At 40.9% G+C, this 23193-nt stretch overlaps 1 protein-coding gene across 2 annotated transcripts; it reads right to left on the bottom strand.

Moving 5' to 3' along the window:
- Positions 1 to 500: 500 nt before the first annotated feature.
- Positions 501 to 19565, bottom strand: LOC110161414 (NXPE family member 3-like). 2 transcript variants are annotated; one of them, XM_055153900.1, is made up of 8 exons: positions 19508 to 19565; positions 19355 to 19394; positions 13963 to 14077; positions 7106 to 7621; positions 2122 to 2417; positions 1950 to 2017; positions 1658 to 1852; positions 501 to 1554 (listed from the first exon to the last, which is right to left on the bottom strand). In XM_055153900.1, the coding sequence occupies exons 3-8, from the start codon at positions 14059 to 14061 to the stop codon at positions 1001 to 1003; spliced, it is 1728 nt and encodes a 575-aa protein (XP_055009875.1). In that variant the 5' UTR covers positions 14062 to 14077; positions 19355 to 19394; positions 19508 to 19565; the 3' UTR covers positions 501 to 1000. The 2 variants fall into 2 exon arrangements, with proteins under 2 accessions (XP_055009875.1, XP_055009874.1); XM_055153899.1 differs by having other exon boundaries at positions 19355 to 19438; positions 19508 to 19554.
- Positions 19566 to 23193: the final 3628 nt, after the last annotated feature.

Below are 23193 nucleotides of genomic sequence, written 5' to 3' on the forward strand. Positions count from 1 at the left end.
TAATTTTTAAAAAATGTATTCAGTTACCAGAAACCTGTATTTACATGTATTTTAACAATATTCTGTTTCTTGGTCCAACCAGAGTTCGGTATTCTAGGTACATACAACACAATTACATTGAGTACCATTATTCATTACAGTGTAAAGGAGCTAGGATAACAGCTGTGTGTTTCACTGTTTGTTATGCATTTAAACACCACTGATCAATGATGACTCAAAAGAGCTGTTTTCTCTATTCTCCTTCACCATGTAGTTTGAAGTTTGATCACGTATTCCTTTGATCTTAGACAAGTAACTGTATTCTGAATACCACAAAATGAGAGTAACTGTACCATAATACAGCTACTGTATTAATACATGTACATATTTTCGGTACATGCTGTAAGGATGTATGTTTCCGGTGTAAGTGTCAAAGAGGACCATGAATCTGAAATGTAGTCAGAAGGATTTATTGAGTAACAGAAAGGAAAAGTGACAGCATAGCTAGGCAAAAACTAAACAGCGTAGCTGCGGGCTCTCCAGAAAAGACAGGGGGAGAGCCCTGACATGTGTTTACAGTTTTTATAGTGTGTATCTGTATGTGTGTATGTGTGTGTGTGTGAAGGGGAGCAGGAGCTCACAGTCCCGTCCTTGACTCCAAGCAACAATGCCTTTTATGTGTCTGCATTTCACTGGTATTCCCAGGTTAGTAACAGCAGCATTAATGCATCAAGATACAAGTTTCAAGTAGTGAACATTGCTAAATGTGATCACATTATAATGCATTTAGTTACTTGCCAACACTAAATAAACATGCATGGACAGAAATTACTAAAATATAAAATTCATAGGCATTAAAAAAAAAAAAAATCACATTAATTGTAAAAAAAAAAAGAAAAAAGCAAAATAAACAATAAGTTATTGGTTAGAGACTTTAATTAAAATATAATAAACACAATGGCTTAAAACTATAGATTCAAGTACATTCATCTCATTTCCTTCTTTGTGTTTGTTACAGTATTCAGTCTCCCTTTCCAGGACATGTATAGGACAGGACTCCATCAATCATTTGTTTGATGATTTCCGGTTGTGGGTGAAGGTTATGAGGAAGGTAATGAGCCTGTGCCATCTCCCAGGCATCCAACAGAAACACCCCGGTATCTCTGAACACAGCTCGGAGCAACTTGTCTCTCTTCAGGGAGTACCAGTCACTGTTAGTCAGACTCTCGAATAGGGTCAGGTCTTTCATGTTGGCACTTCGGATGATGATTTTAGTGTCCGGAGCTCGGTTTAGCAAACGTAGAGCTGCTTTGCGAATTGTCATGATGCGCTGATAGTAGACCTCCATGGGAAAAGTGCTGAAGTGAGACCAGATACCTATCACTACCACAGTGTTGGGTCCACCAGTCACTCCGTCCAGTTCATTAGCCACATATCGCAGCTGGGACACAGGGACATATCCAAAGCGGAGGGGAGGCCCATGGCAGCGGAATGTCATCACAATGTCGTTGATGTAGTCGACAGCCAAGAACGGGCCACTTTGAGGTGAACTGTGCTTGTCAAACGTCTGTAGGTCTAAAACAAAGGGCTCATTATATCTCAAAATCATGCACAAAGATTTACCTGTAAGACCAAAGCTCCCCATAGAATAAGATTCTAAACAAACAATCCTACATACTTGGTACTGTTTTTGTGATGTAGAGGTAGTACTGTCTGATGGTGGAGTCTCCAAACAGATGTAACTGTTTCCCCTTGAGACAGGCAGTAATGACTGAGGCATTGTTGAACTGACGTACTGCAGGGCCACGTAGTGATCGCCATTGGTTGTTAAAATAATATCCAGAAGATCCTGGACTCCCCACATTTGGCTCACCTGAACAAAGAAAAAAAAAGATTTACAGAAAGTTTATAAGTCTTTTGAGCTATTTATTTTACAATACTTAATTATTTAAAGAAACAGAAAAGCGTACCTGCTTTTGGCAAAATCATGATAGTGTCATTTCCTGTGGCCATAATAGGGGCATTCAAGTTGATTCCCCTACACAGAATAGATATTGCTCATTGAAATCTAGCTCTATATTTGACTGGAACAAATATTTCAATGCAGCTATAATTAAACACAGATCACTATATTGTTCCTACTTTTGGAAGAGAGCTTCTTCGTCCTTGCTGATTTTCTGGCTGTAACCGTATTTGAAGTGGCTGATGCGAGTATCACAGCCTAGTGTTTTCGGTTTGTAGCAGAACCATTGCTCTCCAGTGTTGAGGTCAGTATAATTACACAGTGGAGCTTTATTTGGATCCAGACACACGTTGCATACGCTCACGTGTTTGACTGATCCAGACTTGAAGTCACTGCCAAAGGTGATCCTGTCAGGCTCCTCCTCTGTCAGGCGCTTTAAGACAGTGATGGACTCACTAGTATGCACCAGCATCACCTACAAAGAACCAACACCAATGTCAATTTTTGAGTATGATTCCCACTATCCCAGTGGCCCAATCCCAGTCCCATTACAGACAGTGTAAGGCTTTGAGGGCTAAGAGAAATGTAAGGTGTATTATCATAAAAGTTAAGTACTGTTATAGAAATAGTAAAATAGTTATTGGCACATAGAGGCACAATTGTCTCACAGCAGGCAGGCCCTTGGACAAGGTAGAGTTTATTTGAGGCTGGGAGGGTTTCCACCATTCCCAACTATTATTACTGTTATCAAGTCATGACATATTACTAAAAGGGTGAGTGCTCTTCTGTGGACTTTGGGCGGTGTAAAGCATTGGTGTGTGGTAGTCTAATGCACAGTATATTTATCTGAACACTGTAATGAGTGGGATAACTGCACAAAAACGTGACCACACTGCTATCTTAAAGGTTTGTGAAAAAAAAAGGCTATGGATGAGTTTGTAGTAAATTTAATTCGGCAGGGTAGAACTTATCGGCCATCGGTTGTTCTGGACTCTAAATAATCGGCATAGGCCCTGATAGTGGAGACAAAACAGTGCTCAATTGTTCACTTTTATGGTACAAGCATGAAACTTTGCCAGATTATTAACATCCCTATGACTAACATTTCTGGATAAGAAACCAAGCCCAAGTCGACCCTGGAGCCGAGTACTACGCATGTCACAAAATGGCTCACGTGAAAACGAGGCTTAGAGCTAAATTACTCCTTAAACCGCCTTTTTTGGAAAATAATGTTACATTATGATATAGGTTATAAAGAAGAGTATGTATCAAGATTCTAGCTAGTGCAAAGCAGTTTTCATTGCTGTTTTTAAAGTGAAAGTAAACATTAAATAACAAAAAAAAAAAAAAAAAAAGCTACTAAACTAGTGGTGTTTTTTTAAAGGTACATTGTGTAACTTTTCTGGTCTCCATGGAGATGTTATTGCTTTGTCTGGAATGTTTAACAGTATGGTAATAAAACTTTCTATCTTCATGGAGACCAAACAAGGCCAAGTTACAGGTCAGATCTCTGACCCCGCTCACAGTCAGAACACCTGTTTTTTGTTTTTTTTAAGGTATTTTTGAGTTATAAAACCACCTGTAATTTAATAAATCTGAAGTACAGCTGTTTAATGTCATACTGTGGAACATTCCAGGCAAAGCAATGACATCTCCATAGAAACAAGCAGGTAACAGACCCCGAATCAAAAAGTTACACAGTGCATCTTTAATAGTGTTATTTACTGTTTCTAGTACTTTTCTGGTCATTTTAGAGCAAACTAGGTACATCTGCAAAAGAATCTGGGCAACAGTATGTAAAAATGAGTGTGTGTGTACTCCAGTGGCCTCTGTGACATCAAGTATTATGTGACATCACGTAGGACCGCCCTGATTACAGCCAGTTGTTTCTGTTTACAAATACCTGACTATAGGGGCGGAGTCTGTAGTGTGGATGCCTGTTAGACCAGTCACAATGTTCCTTATACCACCTAGCCCCGCCCCTCTCTCCTTTCACTCTCTTCTTTAGTCCTCCAGGTACCACTCAGTTTATCAGCTCTATTTGAAATGTGTTTGTGGGCGGAGTTTAGATGTTTAGTCCAACTTTAAGGCAAATGTAAAACTTCATGAAAATTATTTTTGTGTGGGTTTGATTTTATATCTTCATTTCTCTCTCCCCCTAATCTTTCTTTGACCTATATATTCAATGGTTAAATCAGCTCTTCGGTCTTCCTTTTAGTTTCCTGGTTCAAATAGTGAAAAGACTACAGAAAATCTGAGAGTCGAAGTACAGTTACAAAGCAAAATATCTACGCAGTTACAAGTACTACTGCGAAACTTGTGCTTGAGTAAAAGTATAAAGTATGTGTATAAAAACTACTAACTACACAAATGACATTTTATATAAGGCTTTGTATATAAAACCTGTAGATGACTTAAGTTTTTTTTAATGCAGTCTTGTTATGGACATTATGCCTGCTTGTTACCATGGAGCTTTCATTGCTCTGCTTGAGATATTCATCAGTAAGGCACTAAACCTATATATATAACCTTATAACCTATATAACCACCTCTCCACATATCTGACCTGTAAACATGGCCTGGTTGTGCTACTGTCTTGTCTCCATGGAGATAGACAAGTTTAATGCCATACTGAGATACAATATAACATTGCAATTATCTCTCCCAGCAGAAAAGTTACATAGTACATCTGTAATACTACTAACAAATTTATGCCCAGAACTCTCTATGCATTAATATCTGAATTGCCTGTGTGTAAATGACCTTGCATCTTATTATCCATATCATAATGTTATATTAGCAGCATCTGCTCTTACACTGTCTTTGACTTGATTTTAAATATAAAAAAACCCCCCAAAAAACATCACAATATCATAATAACAATAATGACAACAGCAGAGGTGGACTGCTCATTCAAGTAATCCCACACCAGACTGAGAACACCTTTGAAATTGTGGAGATGGTAATGTGGGATTATGACCAAATTCAGGTGAGATTAGACAAGGTTTTGTGACAGGTTTTGTTGTAGTTTCATTGTGATCTCTCAATTTCAAATGACTTGTGGATGTTCAGACTATAATCTCATCTAAAGAGGAGGCTCTGTTCACATCTGTACTACAGTGAGATATGGATTGTAATAAAGATATAAACCCATTATAAAGACCACAAATGTACTATGTTTTAGCTTCAAATGTTAAAATGAAAGTCTAATTAAATACATATTTGCTTAAACTGCTGAAATAATGTTTTTTCTACCCATAATGTGAGATATACAGGCTATGTAAAAGACCAATGCAATTTAACGTCTTTAAAGATGCACAATGTAACATTTCCAGTGGAAGGTAAAATATCTGCTTGTCTTCATGGAGATGATTTGTTTTCACAGTAAGACATTAACCTTATCCATCTCCCTTGTGACAAGCAAGAGACCCTGCTAAATGTAAGAATGTCTGTATTTTAGTTATTTGAGCAATAAACACATTTTCAATCGTTAACTAAATATACACAAGACTTAAATGTTTAATGCCACACAGTGGAACATTCCAGCCAAAGCTATAACATCTTCATGATTCAAGAAAGTTATGGACATCCCATTTGAAAAGTTATAATGCACCATTAAGAATTTTAGTATTTTAAGACACCAGATCTCCCCAGCCCTGCAGACAGGGGATGGAAGCGTGATGGCACTCCACATGGCACACTCCACCAGGCAAAGGACGCATACTATGAATTTATCAAGTGTGGATGCAGAGTAGCCTGTACTGGGCGATGCAAGTGTGCAAAGGCAAATTTGGCATGTACAGATTCATGCCAATGTGGCCGCAGCTGCACTTAGAGCACTTTGAATAAGTTTAACGATTTAAGATAGATCTCTGTTAAGTGTTTGGGGGTAAGCCTCACATCCATTCAACATTTAATTATCATTATGAAATATGATATGGCACTTACAGATCTTTAGAGATGGTTAAATGTTTTTGTTATCAAAAATCCAATAAATATGGCTTTGAAAGATAAAATATTTTATTAACTTGGATTTTATGGTGGATACCTCTGCCACCACTCCATAGTGTCAGTATAATTTCATTTCATTTCCATTAAGTTAATTGCATTAAGCTTTAATTCCTTTATTTAGACTTATATTCTAATTTCAGTGCACACATTTTAGTGAATATAAGTCTAATTTACTTACACTGTTTTTGTTTTTTTGAGCACTGTGTCAGAATAATTTTATTATCCCATATTTGCTAAATACTTGTGTGATATTCTAGGCCTATGAGTTAACCATTTATGTACTACAATTCTTTGATTTATAATGTACCAATCACTTGTCACTTGTTGAATAACCTCTCTGTGTTTGACAACTGTGTGCAGTGTCCTATCGCTCTAGTGAACCTCAAGATGATTCCTCACATGAAGCCAACTCCCACTGTCACACATGCAAGAGTTATGATGGTGTCTGACCTAAGGCACCTCCTGATTGTTAATCATGTTTTATGTGTTTATACTATGCATAGCTGCACCAGTTTCTTATTATGTCTTTGCTGGTTTCCCCTTCCCCTTGAGAATTATCATTCTGTAACTAGGGCCTCCTAATGAAATAAAAAGAGGAGAGCGGCCTTGAGTCATCAGAACGTGTGGAGACTCACTTTGAGTAAGTTAGTAGGCCCAGTTGGGCCCTGCTTTTTTTGTTAGTAACTTGCCTAATTTGAGCCTTTGTTAAATTATACCTTTTTTGAATTTATTAAATCTAAACTTATTTTTATATTTGGTCCACTACAGATTTCAATCAGAGGGAACCCACACAACCCTTACATTCTCGAGGAAAATGGTCACATGACCTCCTTAATGCTTTGGACTTTAAAAAAAAAAAAAATGTTGTTCAACATTGCAAAATGTATAACTAAGCAAATTAGACTATAAGAAAGGGATTATGCAGTCTTTTTTATGTCAGGGTTTTTTATTGGGGGTGTTAGTAATGTGGCAAAATGTCATGCTTGTACCATAAAAGTTAACTGTTTTGCTCCTTAAGAGCTCCACTATGAAACAAACATATACTGGTAGTCCATCTCTAATTGTGTGCTGTGAGAAAGGAGTACCATGGGACTTAAACTCTATACTGGGAGCTGCTGTCTTTGAGTTCATAAATATGGTTAATTCACTTACCTCTACAGACGCAGTCCCATTCCACAGCAGAGGAAACACAGCAGTAAATGTCCCGTTGAAGTGATCCTGCACCTGTCCCACTACAGCTGCCCCTAGCTGCCGGTTCTGGAGCTTGGCGATAACAAAGTCCCCTCCGCTCCTCTTTGGGTTTCCATAAAAATCCTTCATTTGAATCCTAACTGTCAGCTTGTCCCCCAGATGCCAGCCTTTCCTTTGAGGTACAATAGTGAACATACTTTTAGAGGCACTAGTCGTCAAATTCTGTGAAAAGGGTTTGGGCAGGTGCAGAGTTTCAGGCCAGGTTATAGAGTCCAAAAGTTTGCGTCCTTGTTCTGCATTTGCAGGAGATAAATATTTGTAACTGCATCTCTGGAGCTCAGGTTTAGACTGTGTTGTGGACATGGTGGTGGGCTTAGCTGTCTTTGGTGGTGACGTTGTAGTTGTTAACTCAAAAGCTGTTCGCATGAAGTAAACTGTAGCTGTTTTGTACCAATGGTGCAATCTGAAGTCAAAGCTCTAAAAACAGAACAATGCATAAACAACGTGAGGATATTTTGTCAACATTGATTCAACTTGGATCATGTCATGGAGCCTGCTGCCTGAAACCCAGCATGGGCAGCAGCATAGCAGCATTAGTGTTGTGAACAATAATCTTATTTGTGCTCATCATACTAAATGCTTGCTACAAGAGAGAAGTATTTTTCGGACATTATTGGTAATTGCAGTAACAACTCTCGTGTCCTGTTTGCAACAGTGAACAGATTAACAAACCCTCCAGCTCCACTGCCACTAGAACTAATTTCCACATCTAAATGTAATGAGTTTGCAGTTTTCTTTAATGACAAAGTTCAGGGCATCAAAAATTCCATCAATTCCACAACACAAATAACAAGCATGCAGCCACAGAGACACTTAGAGCTGAATCACTTTGCACCTGTAACTGACAAAACTGTTTTAGAGATCGTTACCAGTCTGAGTTCATCTACTTGCTGCCTGGACATGTTACCCACTAGATTTCTAAAGTCCATCCTCAACAGTTTACTTTCACCACTCACTCACATAGTTAACATGTCACTTCAATCTGGAACATTCCCAAATGCGTTGAAAACTGCGGTCATTAAGCCTCTCCTAAAGAAGAGCAGTCTTGATGCCACAGTACTGAACAATTTCAGACCCATCTCAAATCTGCCGTTTTTTGGCAAAGTCCTTGAAAAAGCTGTTTACCAACAGCTTATGAACTTTCTCCAAATGAACAACTCCTTTGATGTTTTCCAGTCAGGTTTTAGAGCCCACCACAGCACTGAGACTGCTCTTATCAAGGTGACAAATGACATCCGCCTGAACACTGATGCAGGCAAAGTCTCAGTCTTGATCCTGTTAGATCTGAGTGCTGCTTTTGACACTGTCGATCATGGGATCCTCTTACAGAGACTAGAGGACTGGGTGGGCATCTCTGGTACTGTACTAAACTGGTTCAAGTCCTATCTAGAAGACAGGAAGTATTTTTGTTGAAATTGGAAACTGTGTCTCAGATGACATGGCCCTGACCTGTGGGGTGCCTCAGGGGTCAATCCTGGGCCCCCTGTTGTTCAATCTCTACATGCTGCCATTAGGCCAGTTAATAAGCAGCAATAATGTGTCGTACCACAATTATGCAGATTACACTCAGATCTACGTCTCTCTGGCAGCAGGAGACTATGGACCAGTGGAGTCACTTGGTCACTGCATCCAACAGATCAGTGTGTGGATGCAAAACAACTTTCTCCAGCTAAACTCTGACAAGACTGAAGTCATAGTGTTTGGTCCACAGAAACAAAGGGACAGTGTCAGCAGTCACCTCCAGTCTCTCTCGCTCTAAAACCTTCAAATCAGGCAAGAAATCTAGGGGTAATAATGGACTCAGACTTGAACTTTAACAGTCACATAAAATCAATAACATCTGCAGCCTTTTACCATCTAAAAAACATAGCAAAAATCAAAGGTTTACTGTCTAAATCAGACTTGGAGAAACTTATCCATGCATTTGTCTCCAGTAGGTTAGACTACTGTAATGGTCTGCTCACTGGTCTCTCCAAACGAGCTGTGAGACAGCTGCAGAACATCCAGAACGCTGCAGCTCGGGTCCTTACTCGAACTAGGAAGTACGAGCACATAAGTCCTGTGCTCAGGTCTCTGCACTGGCTTCCTGTGCCTCAGAGAATAGACTTTAAAGCAGCTCTGCTTGTGTACAAGTCTCTCCATGGCCGAGCACCAAAGTACATCTGTGACATGTTAGTGTCATATGAACCATCTCGCACTCTGAGGACCTCAGGGACCGGCCTCCTGCTGGTGCCCAGAGTCAGAACTAAACAAGGGGAGTCAGCGTTTCAGGTTCATGCAGCTAAAACCTGGAACAGTCTTCCTGAACATGTGAGACAGGCCTCTTCTGTGACGCTGTTTAAATCCAGACTCAAAACATTTCTGTTTAACTGTGCATATAACTGAAAGGTTTTCATTCCGCACTCTTCTCTCCAATTTATGTCTCTCTTTTTTAATTTTAATCTTCATGATTATGTTTTGATTTGTTTTTATTATGATTTGAATGTATTTCTTATTCTGTAAAGCACTTTGAATTACTTTGTGTACGAATTGTGCTATACAAATAAACTTGCCTTGCCTTGCCTTACATTTAAAGTGCAAAATGTTCTGTTCAGTGGCCTTGAATGATGCAAACTGCAGGTGCTCCGTGATTTTCCCAGAATTATGTATCAACTAAAAAGATTCTCCCAGATTTATCTGTCAGCTCAAAAAAAACAAAAACAAAAAACAGTTACAGGCTTGTAGACTCTCAAACCCCTGATACTTCTCTGAAATCTCAAGTAGATGCTTGTAGACTCTCTGACATTTGATGCTGTGAATTCTGCTCTAACACTATTAAGAGTACTGTAAGAACAATCCTGTGCCCCTGAGCTTGTTTTTCATTTTTGCAAGATAAAACAGAAACTAACAGTGTCTTGGGTAGGACCCGAGCTGGATGAGGATGAGAGAGAAGACCACCCTCAGAGGGTAAGGAAGATATATATATTCTCTCTCCCCGAGTGCTCCGATTATCACTGATGCCTTCACCTTCCAGGCCTTCTCCAGCTCTTCTTGAGCCTCTGGTATTTCTCTAGTTTCTTGTGTTCCTTTTTCCTGATATTACCATCACTTGGTACTGGAATGTCCACCACCACAGCTTTGTTCTGCTGCTTATCCACCACCACGATATCTGGCTGGTTTGCCATCACTATTCTGTCTGTCTGTATCTGAAAGTCCTACAGGACATTGGCTTGCTCATTCTCCATTACCTTTGGAGGTGTTTCTTACCTTGGCCTTGGGGTCTCCTGGTCTCCATGGTATACAGATGTATCTGCCCACCACTTGGTTATGTCACTCCATGTATGCCTTCAATGCCAGCATCTTGCACCCTGCAGTTATGTGCTGGGATATTTCTGGGGCCTCTTTGCACAGCCTGCACCACAGGTTTGTCTGGTTTGGTAGATCTGGGCCTCTATTGCTCGGGCCAGGATGAGTGCCTCTGTTCTGTCCTTCAGACCAGCCTTCTCAAGCCAGTGGTAGGATTTCTTGATATCAGCCACTTCAGTTATGTTCCAGTGGTATGGAGGCTTGTCCTGACAGTACCTCTTCCTCTGCGCGCCACTGTCTAAGACATTCTCTGAGCACATCATCGGTTGGGACCTTGTCCTTGATGTACTTATGGATCTAGGATGTTTCATCATGGACATTGGTTCCCACACTCACTATTCCTTGGCCTCCTTCCTTCCAGCTTGCGTACAGTCTCAGTGTGCTGAATTGGAATGGAACCCTCCATGCATGGCCAAGAGCTTTCGTGTCTTTACATCTGTGTTCTGTATTTCCTCCTTTGGCCAGCTTTTGTTTCCTGCTGGATATCTAATCACTGGTAGGGCATAGAGGTTTATTGCCTGGAACTTGTTCTTGCCATTGAGCTGACCTCTTGCCCTTCTCATAGGTATTTGGTCATAGCTGCTTTCCTTGTTGCCTCTTCAAGGTTGCCATTTGCTTGTGGGTTACCAAGGTACTGTAACTGTCCTTAATATTGTTCCCTCTGGAAGTGAGACCCCTTCTGTGTGGACTACCTTCCCTCTCTTTGTCACTACACTTCTCAAGCCTGTCTGTGCTCTAGATCTTGGTGGGACTCAGTGTAGCTGTCGCCCGATCATGCTTTGTGGACACTCTCTTACTCTCTTTTGCTCTCTCTCTTGCTGAAGTCCAAGATTAGTCCTGGTGTAGTCCTGATTTAGATCTGGTTTAGACCTGGTGTAGTGCTGGTTTAGACCTGGTTTAGTCCTGGTTCCGCTACAGATGCAGTTTGCTGCTTTGGCTGTTTCGCTCTCTGACTGTCGAGTCAACGGGTCTGAATCCAGTGACACACAGACTTCTTTGACTTTGACTGTGCCTAGCAACAAGTGACGGCTGAAATGTGATAGGTCAAATGCTTTAAATGCTTTAAAATGCACGTCTGGAAGCAACACAACTATTGGAAATGTTCTGAAAGGAAGCAGACAGACTATTTGGAATTATTTAATAATATAATTAACATCAGTCTGTGATTCAGATATTTTTTTAGGCCAGCAGAGAAGGCCTTGCAGGCCCTGACACCACGCCACTGCAATCTAGGCAGTGCACAGCTCATTCTGACGGGTTCTGCAGTCACAGGCGATTGTTCAGTCAACCAGGCGTTGGTGTTTGGCTCCCCTGGTGTTTATGCCGATGCCTTTCTGTACTATGCTCATTTATTGGGCGGCAGTAGCTCAGTTGGTAGACTGATCTAAAGGTTGGCGGTTCGAATCCAGCTCTCGACATAAACATCACAGGTTGAGTGGTCAGATCCACTCAGATGAATGCTGTCATTGTGTCCTTGGGCAAGACACTTGACCCACCTTGCCCACAGTGTCTGCGTACACTGGTGTGTGAATGTGTGTGTGAATGGGTGAGTGGTTCCTTGTTGTAAAGCGCTTTGAGTGCCTTGAAGGTGGAAAAGCGCTATAGAAAAATGTGACCATTTACCATTTACCATTTATTGACAGATGTGCCCGCTTATTTTAGCAGAGATGATTCCTGACATGAGCTTCCGTGTTGTGGTTATTGGCTGAAAGTGGAATGCTACTGTATCCTTTGAGGGATGCTTCAGAATCAGGATCGTATGCCCTTCAATTAGCCATTCAGGGCCAGTCCCATCCCTTGTTTGTGTTGCCAGACATTCATGGAGTGCAGTGACTTTCTTTAGCCAGCATGCAAGGATCATGTCTGGGCCAGGTGCTGTCCAGTTTTTCATACCTGATACTGTTTTCTGGATGTATGCTGCTGTGATGGTGACTGGATTCTGTGCAGGTAGGTAGCTGTGGTCTTCTCTCGCATCCACCAGCCACTGGTGGGTATTGTTTCTTATGGCTTCCATGGTTGCTCTTATGTGTCTATCAGCTTATTGGTTTCTGTAATGGTAGGGATCACCTCAGTGTTGCATTCACATCTTCTAGGAGACTTTCAGGTGGTACTTCACTTAGCCTCTGTAACTGGCATTGTGGTTGCCTTCTGGCCATGATCTTATCTTTCAGATCAGTCGCTGCCTTGTTCAGCGTGATACTTACTGGGCCTCATACCCAATCTCAGGTTTGGGGTTAGTGTCCAGAACATAACTGAAGGGTGTAAGATGCTAGGAGGGAAAGCACACATGGAGTGGCATAACTAAGCAGTGGGTGTAAAGAAACATCTGTGCGGAGTACGGGTTGGAGACCCCAAAAGTATCTATAAAAAAAACAACAAGTAAAAACAAAATAATAGTAATTTCATTTAAAACAAAGTTTAGAATTTTAAGTAAAAGCTAAACTGAAAAGATAAGTTTTGAGTTTTAAAGTATAAACACTCACAGTGGATCTCAGGGTGATACTGAATAGTCTAAAGTAAAACACTTTAGACTATTGAGACAATTAAAAGATGACAAAGAGGGCTCATATGATAAAAGCAGACCAGATAAACAAATAGGACTAAAACAATTAATTAAAACAGTGCAGAGACTTCAGTACTGGTGATATGCTCTTTCTTCCAGGTCCTAATCAGCAGTCGTGCTACAGAGTTTTGTAGTAGCTGAAGTGGTGCTGTAGTTTTCTTTGGATGACCAGAAAGAAGAGCATTACAGTAATCAACATGGTTTGTAATAAAAACATGTGTCTCTGCACAAGCTTGAGAGAGAAATTGATGGTCTTTGTATATATACTCACACATTTTTGGATAATAAAAAGATTTAGTTACTTACTTAATGTCTGGCTCAAAGCTAAGTCAACTGTCAAGCATGAAACCTAAACTGTTAACCTTTTCACATAGGTTCAGTGGATAGGTTTGGTGAATGGGTGGCCACCTTATGCCTACCTAAAATAAATAAAAATAAATATGGATATGACTACATTGTGTCACAGATAAATCAAAATATTACACTGTGGTTTAGATATTTGTTTAAAGTCTATATATAATGGTAACAACAATGATACTAGGTGCTGTACACTTGTGAATTGTCTGAATTGTTACTACATTAAAATGTGTTTCCCTCTAAATATCTGTGTAATCCCTCAAGAAAGGAAACTATAAATATATATGCAGTGACTTCTAAAATAGATGACCTCCAAAATGCAGGGAAGACTTACATGCAAGGATTGCATTCATAACTAAATGAACTGTGAAATAATAACAATGATTTTATGAGTCCTGTCTTCAACCTAAGGATGTCTTGACGTCAATGCTCACCCTAATCAAAAGTGACAGTCTCTTATAATCTGTATATAAGCATGCAACCATTTCTTTACCTGTGTATAAGTGAGCAGAAGGATGACAGATGCAAAGAGCACTAGGAGGAGGGATACTTTCTTTTTGTTCTTTGTGCAGAGGCAACCTTTCTGGTTCATTCTGGTCCTTCAGCTTCTGTCAGATGATAAATGCAGTTTGAGTTTGTTGGTTGTAGTGATATTCTACTTCAGCTGCATTGACATATGAAAATTTGCCACATTTAACAAGAAAGTTTATGTCTTGTTAAAGTTCTTCTACCAGATTTTTTTCCTCTTTGTATTTGAGCATAATGTGTTGATCCCTTTACCCTCACAGAGGGAACTAAAGTTGTTCCTTGATCCAGTACAGATATACTGCAGTAGCTTTTGGAAATCAAAATATGCCTATAACATATATACATCTAATTATAAACCTTATAATGATTATGTTTTTTTTTTTTTTTTCCACATGCCCTTAACACAGTCACATTTGTAATTTTTTCATCAGTGCACATTATCACATTCATAGAGCTGGAGTTACACAGCAGGACTAAACAGTATAAACTACACTATAGGTCTGTGCTAATCATGCAGAGCTCTGCATAAAGCTCCTCGTTCAGGCCTACTGTGTCCACAGTGTGGAGTTTGTATCGGAAACTCTTGGAGTTTAGCTCCGTTATTCGCTCTTGCAAAATGGATCAGGGCACAGGAAGCACACACACTATTGGGATGAGAGAAGGTAAATGTGAAGTGAGTTGAAGGTCTGGGGGGGCACAGATAGGACTTTTCTCTATAATCTGAGTGGGACTCTCCAGGGAGCATGCACATGCAAGTGTAACCGGGTGATTAGACTATGTTGTCCTACTGTGTTGCGTCCGTGAGTGCGTCCACCTGTGAGTCGCTGCGCGTGGCTCCCGGCGATTAGAAAAGGCTGCGCACGCCGTGGTGTGGCAGTCGGGGCTTTCGGTGGCTTTTGAAGGCAGCGCGTGTATACCGGAGTTATTGTTTTAATATTTCTTATAGAATTTGCTTTAATGTGATGTGTCTGACTACATTTTAAAGGTTGTCTGGAGTAGGCGGTGGTGCCGGCGGCCGCTCGTAGCGCGCTCCGAGCCCCATGTAGAGTGCCCCCCCCCCCTTCTAAATTTGCGGTAAATGCTCTTTTGTTGTATATCTGGGGTGGTGGTCGCTAATGGTCTTCTTGAAGCTAATTTATTTTTCCCTGTGTAACAGATTGCCACTGCTGCATTATTCTTGCTCTTTATTCTTTATCTTATTCTTAGTGTTGGCTTTAATTGAATATTGATTAACAGTAGCCGAGGTCTTGGAGGGAAGTGCAATATTTGGTCAGGGGGTCAGTGCATCCGTCCATCCATTTTCTTCCGCTTATCCGGGGCCGGGTCGCGGAGGCAGCAGTCTAAGCAGGGACTCCCAGACTTCCCTCACCCCAGACACGTCCTCCAGCTCCTCCGGGGGAACCCCGAGGCGTTAACAGGCCAGCCGAGAGACATAATCCCTCCAGCGTGTCCTGGGTCTTCCGCGGGGCCTCAGTGCAATGATTTTAAAACCGGTGTAATGTGGTCCCGCCCTCTGGTCCTCGTCAGGACACGTGCAGCTGAATTTTGTAATAATTGCAAACCCGAAATACTCTTTTTGGGAAGACCAGAGAGCAGGGCATTACAATAGTCTATTCGACTGGTGATAAAAGCATGCATCAGCGTCTCTGTGTTGGCCAGAGAGAGAATGGGGCGGACTCTGGCTATGTTTTTTAGGTGATAAAAAACAATTTTTGTGATGTTCTTAATGTGTGGGATAAAAGTTAGCTCAGAGTCAAAAATGACACCCAGGTTTTTCACTTGAGGAGAAGGGTTAAAAGACTGTGTTTGGAATTTGGGTAAAAGTTTCTCTCTCTGGGCCTCAGGACTAATGACTAAAACCTCAGTTTTGTCCTGGTTAAGCTGGAGGAGGTTTTCTGCCATCCAGGACTTAATTTCTAGAATGCAGTTAAAAAGGGCATCCATTGGTCTGGTGTCATCAGGAGACATGGAGATGTAAAGCTGTGTATCATCTGCGTAGCTGTGGAAGTTGATTCCATGTCTCCTGATGACACCACCAAGAGGGAGCATGTACAAGTTAAAAAGCACAGCACACCACATGTGATTTTTATGGACCCTGGAGGAGCATGTGTCTACACTCACCATAAATGTTCTGTCTGTGAGGTAGGATGTGAACCATCTGTGAACAGCACCGGAGAGGCCGAGGTCTTTTAGGCGAGTTAAAAGAATAGTGTGGTCTACTGTGTCAAAGGCAGCGCTCAGATCCAGTAAAACCAACACGGTTACCTTTTGTGAATCATAATTTATTCTAAAATCATTTAAAATCTTTGCCAAGGGCGGTCTCGGTGCTGTGGTTCACCCTAAAACCAGACTGAAATTTTTCCAAGATGTTGTCATTGTCTAAGAAATTATTTAGTTGGATAAAAACAAGTTTTTCTAAAATTTTGCTTAAAAATGGTAGGTTAGACACTGGTCGGTAGTTTGTTAAAATCATTAAAATCTAAATTGTTCTTCTTCAGCAGGGGCCTCACCACTGCTGCTTTGAAGGCAGAGGGAAAGACCCCCGTCTGAAGAGAGCAATTCATCATGGTTAAAAGCTCATCCCTAAAAGATCCATAAAATGACTTAAAAATGCGGTGGGAATTGGATCTAAAAGACATGTGGTGGGCCTCACTGAGGAGAAAACTTTGTCAAGCATCCCAGCATTAACCAGGACAAAACTGTCCAGTGTTTCCTTTGGAGCAGACAAACACTCAGATGTACTAAAAACAGAGCTTTGATAAGATAAAATATCACATCTGATAGTGTTTATCTTTCCAATGAAGTGGTCTGCAAACTGCTCAGAGAGAGTCAGTGGGTGTCAAGTAAAATGTGCTAAAATCAGGGTTTAAAATGTTGTTAATGGTTCAGAAGAGCACTTTAGGATTATTCTTGTGCTTGGTGATTATTGTGGAAAAGTAATGGTTTCTTGCGTTTCTTACTGTGTTGTTGTATGTACGTTGTTGATCACTGAATAATTGGTAGTTTATTGTAGTTTTGTTTTTTTCTCCATCTCCGTTCTGCCCTCCTGCACTCTCTCTTGAATATTGTCAGCTCTTCAGTTCTCCATGGAGGTTTTATTTTGGTTATGTTTTTAGTTTTGAGTGGAGCAACCAGATCCAGAGCTGACCATAGTTTACTATTAAAATGGTCGGTGATGAAATCGCAAGGGGCAGGTAAAACCATTGAGGGATTTTTATCTAAAACTTCGATAAAATTTGCAGCCACTTCAGGGGTCAGACGGTGCTTCCTCACAGTTCTCGCAGCGGTCTCACGTTGTATAAAACCAGTGATGTTAAAAAACACACAGTAGTGGTCAGACACAGCCAAGTCAACAACAGAGAACACACTAATGGTCAGGCCATAGGTGATGACCAGATCCAGAGTGTGTCCTGTTGTGAGTTGGCTGTGTGACATGTTGAGTAAAATCCATATAATTAAGAACATTTAAAAATTCATTTGCAACAGGATCTAAAAGATTATCTATGTGCAAGTTAAAATCACTGGTTATAATAATCATATTAAAAGAATTGTGTAAAATGGATAAAAACTCAGAAAACTCATTGATAAAACTATTGCATTTCTTTGGTGGTCTGTACACTGTGACACATAAAATCTGAGGGTTGCTAAAAACAAGTGAGTGGTGTTCAAAAATTGTAAAATTGTTCAATAAAATAGGTTCGGTGGCTAGTGTGTTTGTACAGATAGAAGCAGTGCCACCTCCCCTTTTACAGTTCCTGGTTGAAAAAGCAAAGTTAAAAGTGGGTGGTGAGGCCTCTGTGAGAACTGGTGCATCTGTACCCAGCCATGTTTCTGTTAAAAAGAAGCAGTCAAGTTTGTGTTCTAAAATCAGGTCATTTACAATAAAAGACTTGTTCATCAGAGCGGACATTTAAAAGGACCATGTTTAAGGTTATTGGGGACTGAGAAACTACAGGAATTTGTGGTAGATATGCTTTTTGAAGGGATCTGAGATTATTGATGTTGGCAGTAATTTTATGAGAAGATTTATGCTGATGCCGCTCTCTGCTGATAATAACGGGAATTAAAGGTTGTATGGAGGATTTTTTATTTTTTTTGTTTCAAATTGTCAATGATAGCATTATAGAGATGCAGTAGCCTTGTAATTATGATGACCAAAAAAAAGTCTGGACGTGGTGGGGCCAGCTAAACATTTATAATAAACATGGTCAAACACAAAAATGCTGACAGTGACAATGACAGTGAAGACACGGACAACATTTGTGTTTGACCATGTTCATTTGTTACACGACATAGCGATATGGCACCTGTTATAGGAGCGTCTGGAACAGCGAACAGATCAAGTGGTTGAGCGCGTTCATGCGCTGGCATTAAAGAGCAACGTTTGTTACTTCAAACCAGGTCTTGATGGAAACATGTGCGGGATACATTTGGATTATTTTTCAATGGAGAAATAATACGCCACGATAAAGAAGGTTTAACGCGACAGTACAGCTCTGGCAGTTTTGCGTCTTTCTATGGGAGTGAATGGAAGCGAGAGGAGGACACGCCCCCCATGCTTCCAGGTGTGGCCCCGCCTTTACCAGTTATGCTGATCGCCAGACAATCCGGACAGGGGACTCAGCGCTGCGCAGCATCCGGCGTCAATAGGTTAAAGCCACCTATTCTACTAACACTCAATTATTTATCAATTATTAATTTTTACAGTTCTTTTAAAATTAACACAATTAAAATAGCATAAAAGTCTCAAAAGCAAAATCACTTTTTCTTTTTGTTTTTAACTACCAAATAGACCGAGTTCTGGAGAAAAAGGTCGCTGTCATACCTTTGTTGAACGCGTTCCTCTGTGATGAGGTTTTTAGGAAATTTGTGGGAGACTGGTGTATTGATTTTGCTGCGTCTAATCTAGGTCACGTCTGGGTGACGTTATCACGTCGGTGGTCACCAAATTGTCAATTTTCCCAGACGCGACACGCAAGTAACTCTTAAGAAAAAAAACTTCAGGAGATGAAAAAATCTACCATCTCTTTATTTTAGCGCAGGCAGCTTACAGAACTCAATTCAAATGATTACAGGATTTTGGTCACCAGCGTCTCTGAATGACAGCAGAGTAGACAGCTCTTGTACATGACATCTTGTTGACTTAACTTATTGATTAGCAAATTTTAGCAAGAAAGTCCACATACATATTGATCAGGCTACCAGGTTCACATACGCCCCCCTTTGGACCTTGATTTGGGGCAGCAACCAAAAGAAAACGTAACAAGAAACATTTTGATATGATTCAATTAACAGTGAAGCATCAATGAAAGAAAATAAACCCACAAAAGTGACGCAAATGAACGGGTTTTCATTACCTTTCATTGGGCCATTAAATTGAGCGGCTCTTGTAGCTCTCTGTACAGTCAGAAGGAGTGAGCAAACACAAACATTTGGTCAGCCTGCAACATGCAAATGCGCATTTAACTACCAAATAGACCGAGTTCTGGAGAAAAAGGTCGCTGTCATACCTTCTTTGTTGAACGCGTTCCTCTGTGATGAGGTTTTTAGGAAATTTGTGGGAGACTGGTGTATTGATTTTGCTGCGTCTAATCTAGGTCACGTCTGGGTGACGTTATCACGTCGGTGGTCACCAAATTGTCAATTTTCCCAGACGCGACACGCAAGTAACTCTTAAGAAAAAAAACTTCAGGAGATGAAAAAATCTACCATCTCTTTATTTTAGCGCAGGCAGCTTACAGAACTCAATTCAAATGATTACAGGATTTTGGTCACCAGCGTCTCTGAATGACAGCAGAGTAGACAGCTCTTGTACATGACATCTTGTTGACTTAACTTATTGATTAACTAATTTTAGCAAGAAAGTCCACATACATATTGATCAGGCTACCAGGTTCACATACGCCCCCCTTTGGACCTTGATTTGGGGCAGCAACCAAAAGAAAACGTAACAAGAAACATTTTGATATGATTCAATTAACAGTGAAGCATCAATGAAAGAAAATAAACCCACAAAAGTGACGCAAATGAACGGGTTTTCATTACCTTTCATTGGGCCATTAAATTGAGCGGCTCTTGTAGGTCTCTGTACAGTCAGAAGGAGTGAGCAAACACAAACATTTGGTCAGCCTGCAACATGCAAATGCGCATTTAACGATGACTTGTACAAGAAATTCCCTGCTTTCCATCACGGTCGGGATAAGTGGTAGGCCATGTGCACAGTGTGCAAAGCAGGCACATATGTTTTGGTGTCCAATGGCGGTGCCAGGGACCTCAAAGCTCACCAGGACACTGAAAAACATTAAAAAGCTTTGCCAGGTGAGAGTAGCTCAATGTCAATGATGAGACCCCACCTCCCACCCCCTGTACGGTGTCTTGGTTTTGACAAACGGAAATATTGTCACCCTATTGTTGTCTTTTGCAGTATCAGATTTCCACAAGTCTCTGATGCTTGTATCATATTAAATTAATTCATCCTAAACTCCTTCAATTAAAGGGATAGTTCGGGATTTTTGACATAAATCTGTATTGCAGTGTCGTGCATCAACACTGACTTACCCCCGACAGCGTCTGGTGAGCCGAGATACTGGCCGTTTTCGGTGCTGACGAAAGTAATCCGGCAAGTTGGCTGGGGACTGTATAGTAAAGCATTTTTCTTCTCAAAACAATATGTGTTCAAAAGAGTGATACATTTGCGTCACAAAACCATCGTCGCCTAAATCAGTCAGACCTCATTATTGCTTGGCACTATTTTCTTTCCGTTCGTATCACTGCGCGCGGCCGCCAGGTGACAGCTGCGCCTGGTTCACTTTGTTTACTGCTCGGAATGTTAGCGACAACATGTCTGATTACCACACCGACAATAAAGACTTGGCCTTTACCACAAACCCAAGGGGAGATCTTTGTGATCCCGAATATACTGATGCCGAATTTCGCCAGATGGAGTTAGAATGGGCAAAGAGAGAAGAGACAGAAGTGGTACAAATTGAAGCTGGAGCCGTGAGAGACCGAGTGAGCGACAATCACCGTCACGTCATTTATAAACTCTTATACAGCGAACATATAGCCTACACTGTGACTGAAGCATGGACTACTAATAGAAACATGGAATCATCCACACGTCCACGTACGCGACATTTACAATAGTAATAACAGTCGACTTATAAAGTTACGTTTTGTAGAAGCTTCACTGGTGATATGACACTGAGTGATTTACTGCACACAGCGTTAGTAGCTGGTTCTTGAGCCTGTCTGCTTGTAAACATAGCGGCACTTCTTCACTCTTACCTGGTTTGGTTTCCATGTAAGCCTAAGGCAAGAAGCCAAAGTTTCCTCAGCACAAAGTCCATGACAGGAAAACGGTGAAATGTGTGTGGAGATTCAGCCAGATTTTTGTTGTTACAGCCTGGATAATCAAGAGTTCGCACCATTTTTTAGATATATTCTTATCTTATACAAGCTTATTTACTTATCTCTGTAGGTCTCACGTTTGCTCTCTCGCGTCGCGGCGGTCTGCGCGTGTAAACACTGCCGAACAACTGCAGAAAGTGATTGATTTGTGCGGGGCTGTCACCTGGTGGCAGTGCGCAGTGATACGAATGGAAAGAAAATGGTGCCAAGCGATAATGAGGTCTGACTTTTAAGGCGATGATGGTTTTGTGATGCAAATGTATCACTCTTTTGAACACATATTGTTTTGAGAAGAAAAACGCTTTATTATACAGTCCCCAGCCAACTTGCCGGACTAATTTCGTCAGCACCGAAAAACAGCCAGTATCTCTGCTCACCGGACGCTGTTGGGGGTAAGTCAGTGTTGATGCAGGACACTGCTCACAGGGATGCAATACAGATTTATGTCAAAAATCCCTTTAATGATGATAATCAATATGGTACGTCATGTGTATTGACAAGTGTAAACGTATCTATCAAACCTATTGTTTTATAGACACGGCAGTGTCAATTAGCCTGATTCAACAGCCGCTCTCACTTCAAGGAAACCGTCAGACCTCGCAGCATTAGAATTTGTAGGTGAACCCACCAACACTAGGTGGGAACTTTTTTTATTTAACCATATGTAACGTCACATATATAACGTGCCGCTAACAGGGCTAACTGGTATATTAAGTAGGGCCGGGCACGTTAACGCGTTAACTTTGCGTTAACTAATTAAATCATTAACGCCGACAATTATTTTAACTCCGTTAATGCAGTTTTTATTATTTATTTATTTTATTGTAAATGTCTGTTTCTCACTGGCTTTTATTTTGAAAAAGTCCACCGCGAGCGTTTCTTTAAGTTTGATGTCTTTACACTTTTTTCACTTTTTTCTGACCACGTGAGATGCAACGTGCCCGAGCCTCCTCGAGCCGCGGCTCCGGCCGCGAGTTCGGTTGCGGGCTCCGACTCCGGCCGCGGGCTCTGGTCGTGGGTTCCAGCTTCGGCCGCGAACTCAGCCGCGGGTTCAGCCACAGGCACCGGCTCTGAACTGAGCTTGTTTGTTTAGTTCAGTGCTGGAGTAACTGATCTACCCAGATACCATTGGAAGAAAAAATGTGTTTCCATTCCATTATATTAACCCTTTGTTTCCTAAGAAATATCAGTCCAAGTTTATAGCACTGATCTAGAAATTATTACTAGTGTAGAGTTCATTACTCACAGCATAAAAAATATTCAATAGAAATATTAGTAGTACAAACATCCATTCAATATTTTTTTCTTGAGCCGTCACTAAATACCTTGAAGGCTCTGACGATTCCCCTGTGAAAGAAATGCTGTTTGCACAACAAATGTTTGGCTCTTTCATTTACATTTCCAATAAAAGAGCGCTATACTCTACTTTTTAATTCATTAATTGGTTTTGTGTATAACATGCGATTAATTGCTCGAACTCATGCGATTAATCGCGATTAAAAAAAAAAAAATTTTTGGCCAGCCCTAATATTAAGCTTTTCCCAAATCCCGTAGGAAGAAGGGCAATAACGTCTTTCCCCTTGATAAAATTCACCAAACATTCTCTTTGTTACTTGATCTGTGATCTCGGTAATCGTTGCCAACACAGAATGTATGGCACTTCGTTGACTGGCTTGTGCCCGTACTCACACTTCCAGGTACTTACAAATGTCTAGCGCAGGGGTGTCCAAACTTTTTTCATCAAGGGCCACATATCTAACACAGATGAAGCAGAGGGCCAATCGAG

Source organism: Boleophthalmus pectinirostris, unplaced genomic scaffold, assembly GCF_026225935.1.
Source record: "Boleophthalmus pectinirostris isolate CB_2022bp ecotype Guang Dong unplaced genomic scaffold, ASM2622593v1 HiC_scaffold_18, whole genome shotgun sequence".
NCBI lineage: Eukaryota > Metazoa > Chordata > Actinopteri > Gobiiformes > Gobiidae > Boleophthalmus > Boleophthalmus pectinirostris.

Excerpts from the sequence above, each read along its gene's own strand:
- LOC110161414 (XM_055153900.1), bottom strand. The coding sequence starts at position 14,061 with ATGAACCAGAAAGGTTGCCTCTGCACAAAGAACAAAAAGAAAGTATCC. Across the intron at positions 2,018-2,121 it reads GAAGAAGCTCTCTTCCAAAA|GGGAATCAACTTGAATGCCC; the intron begins GTAGGAACAATA and ends TATTCTGTGTAG. Across the intron at positions 1,555-1,657 it reads CATCACAAAAACAGTACCAA|ACCTACAGACGTTTGACAAG; the intron begins GTATGTAGGATT and ends CCTTTGTTTTAG.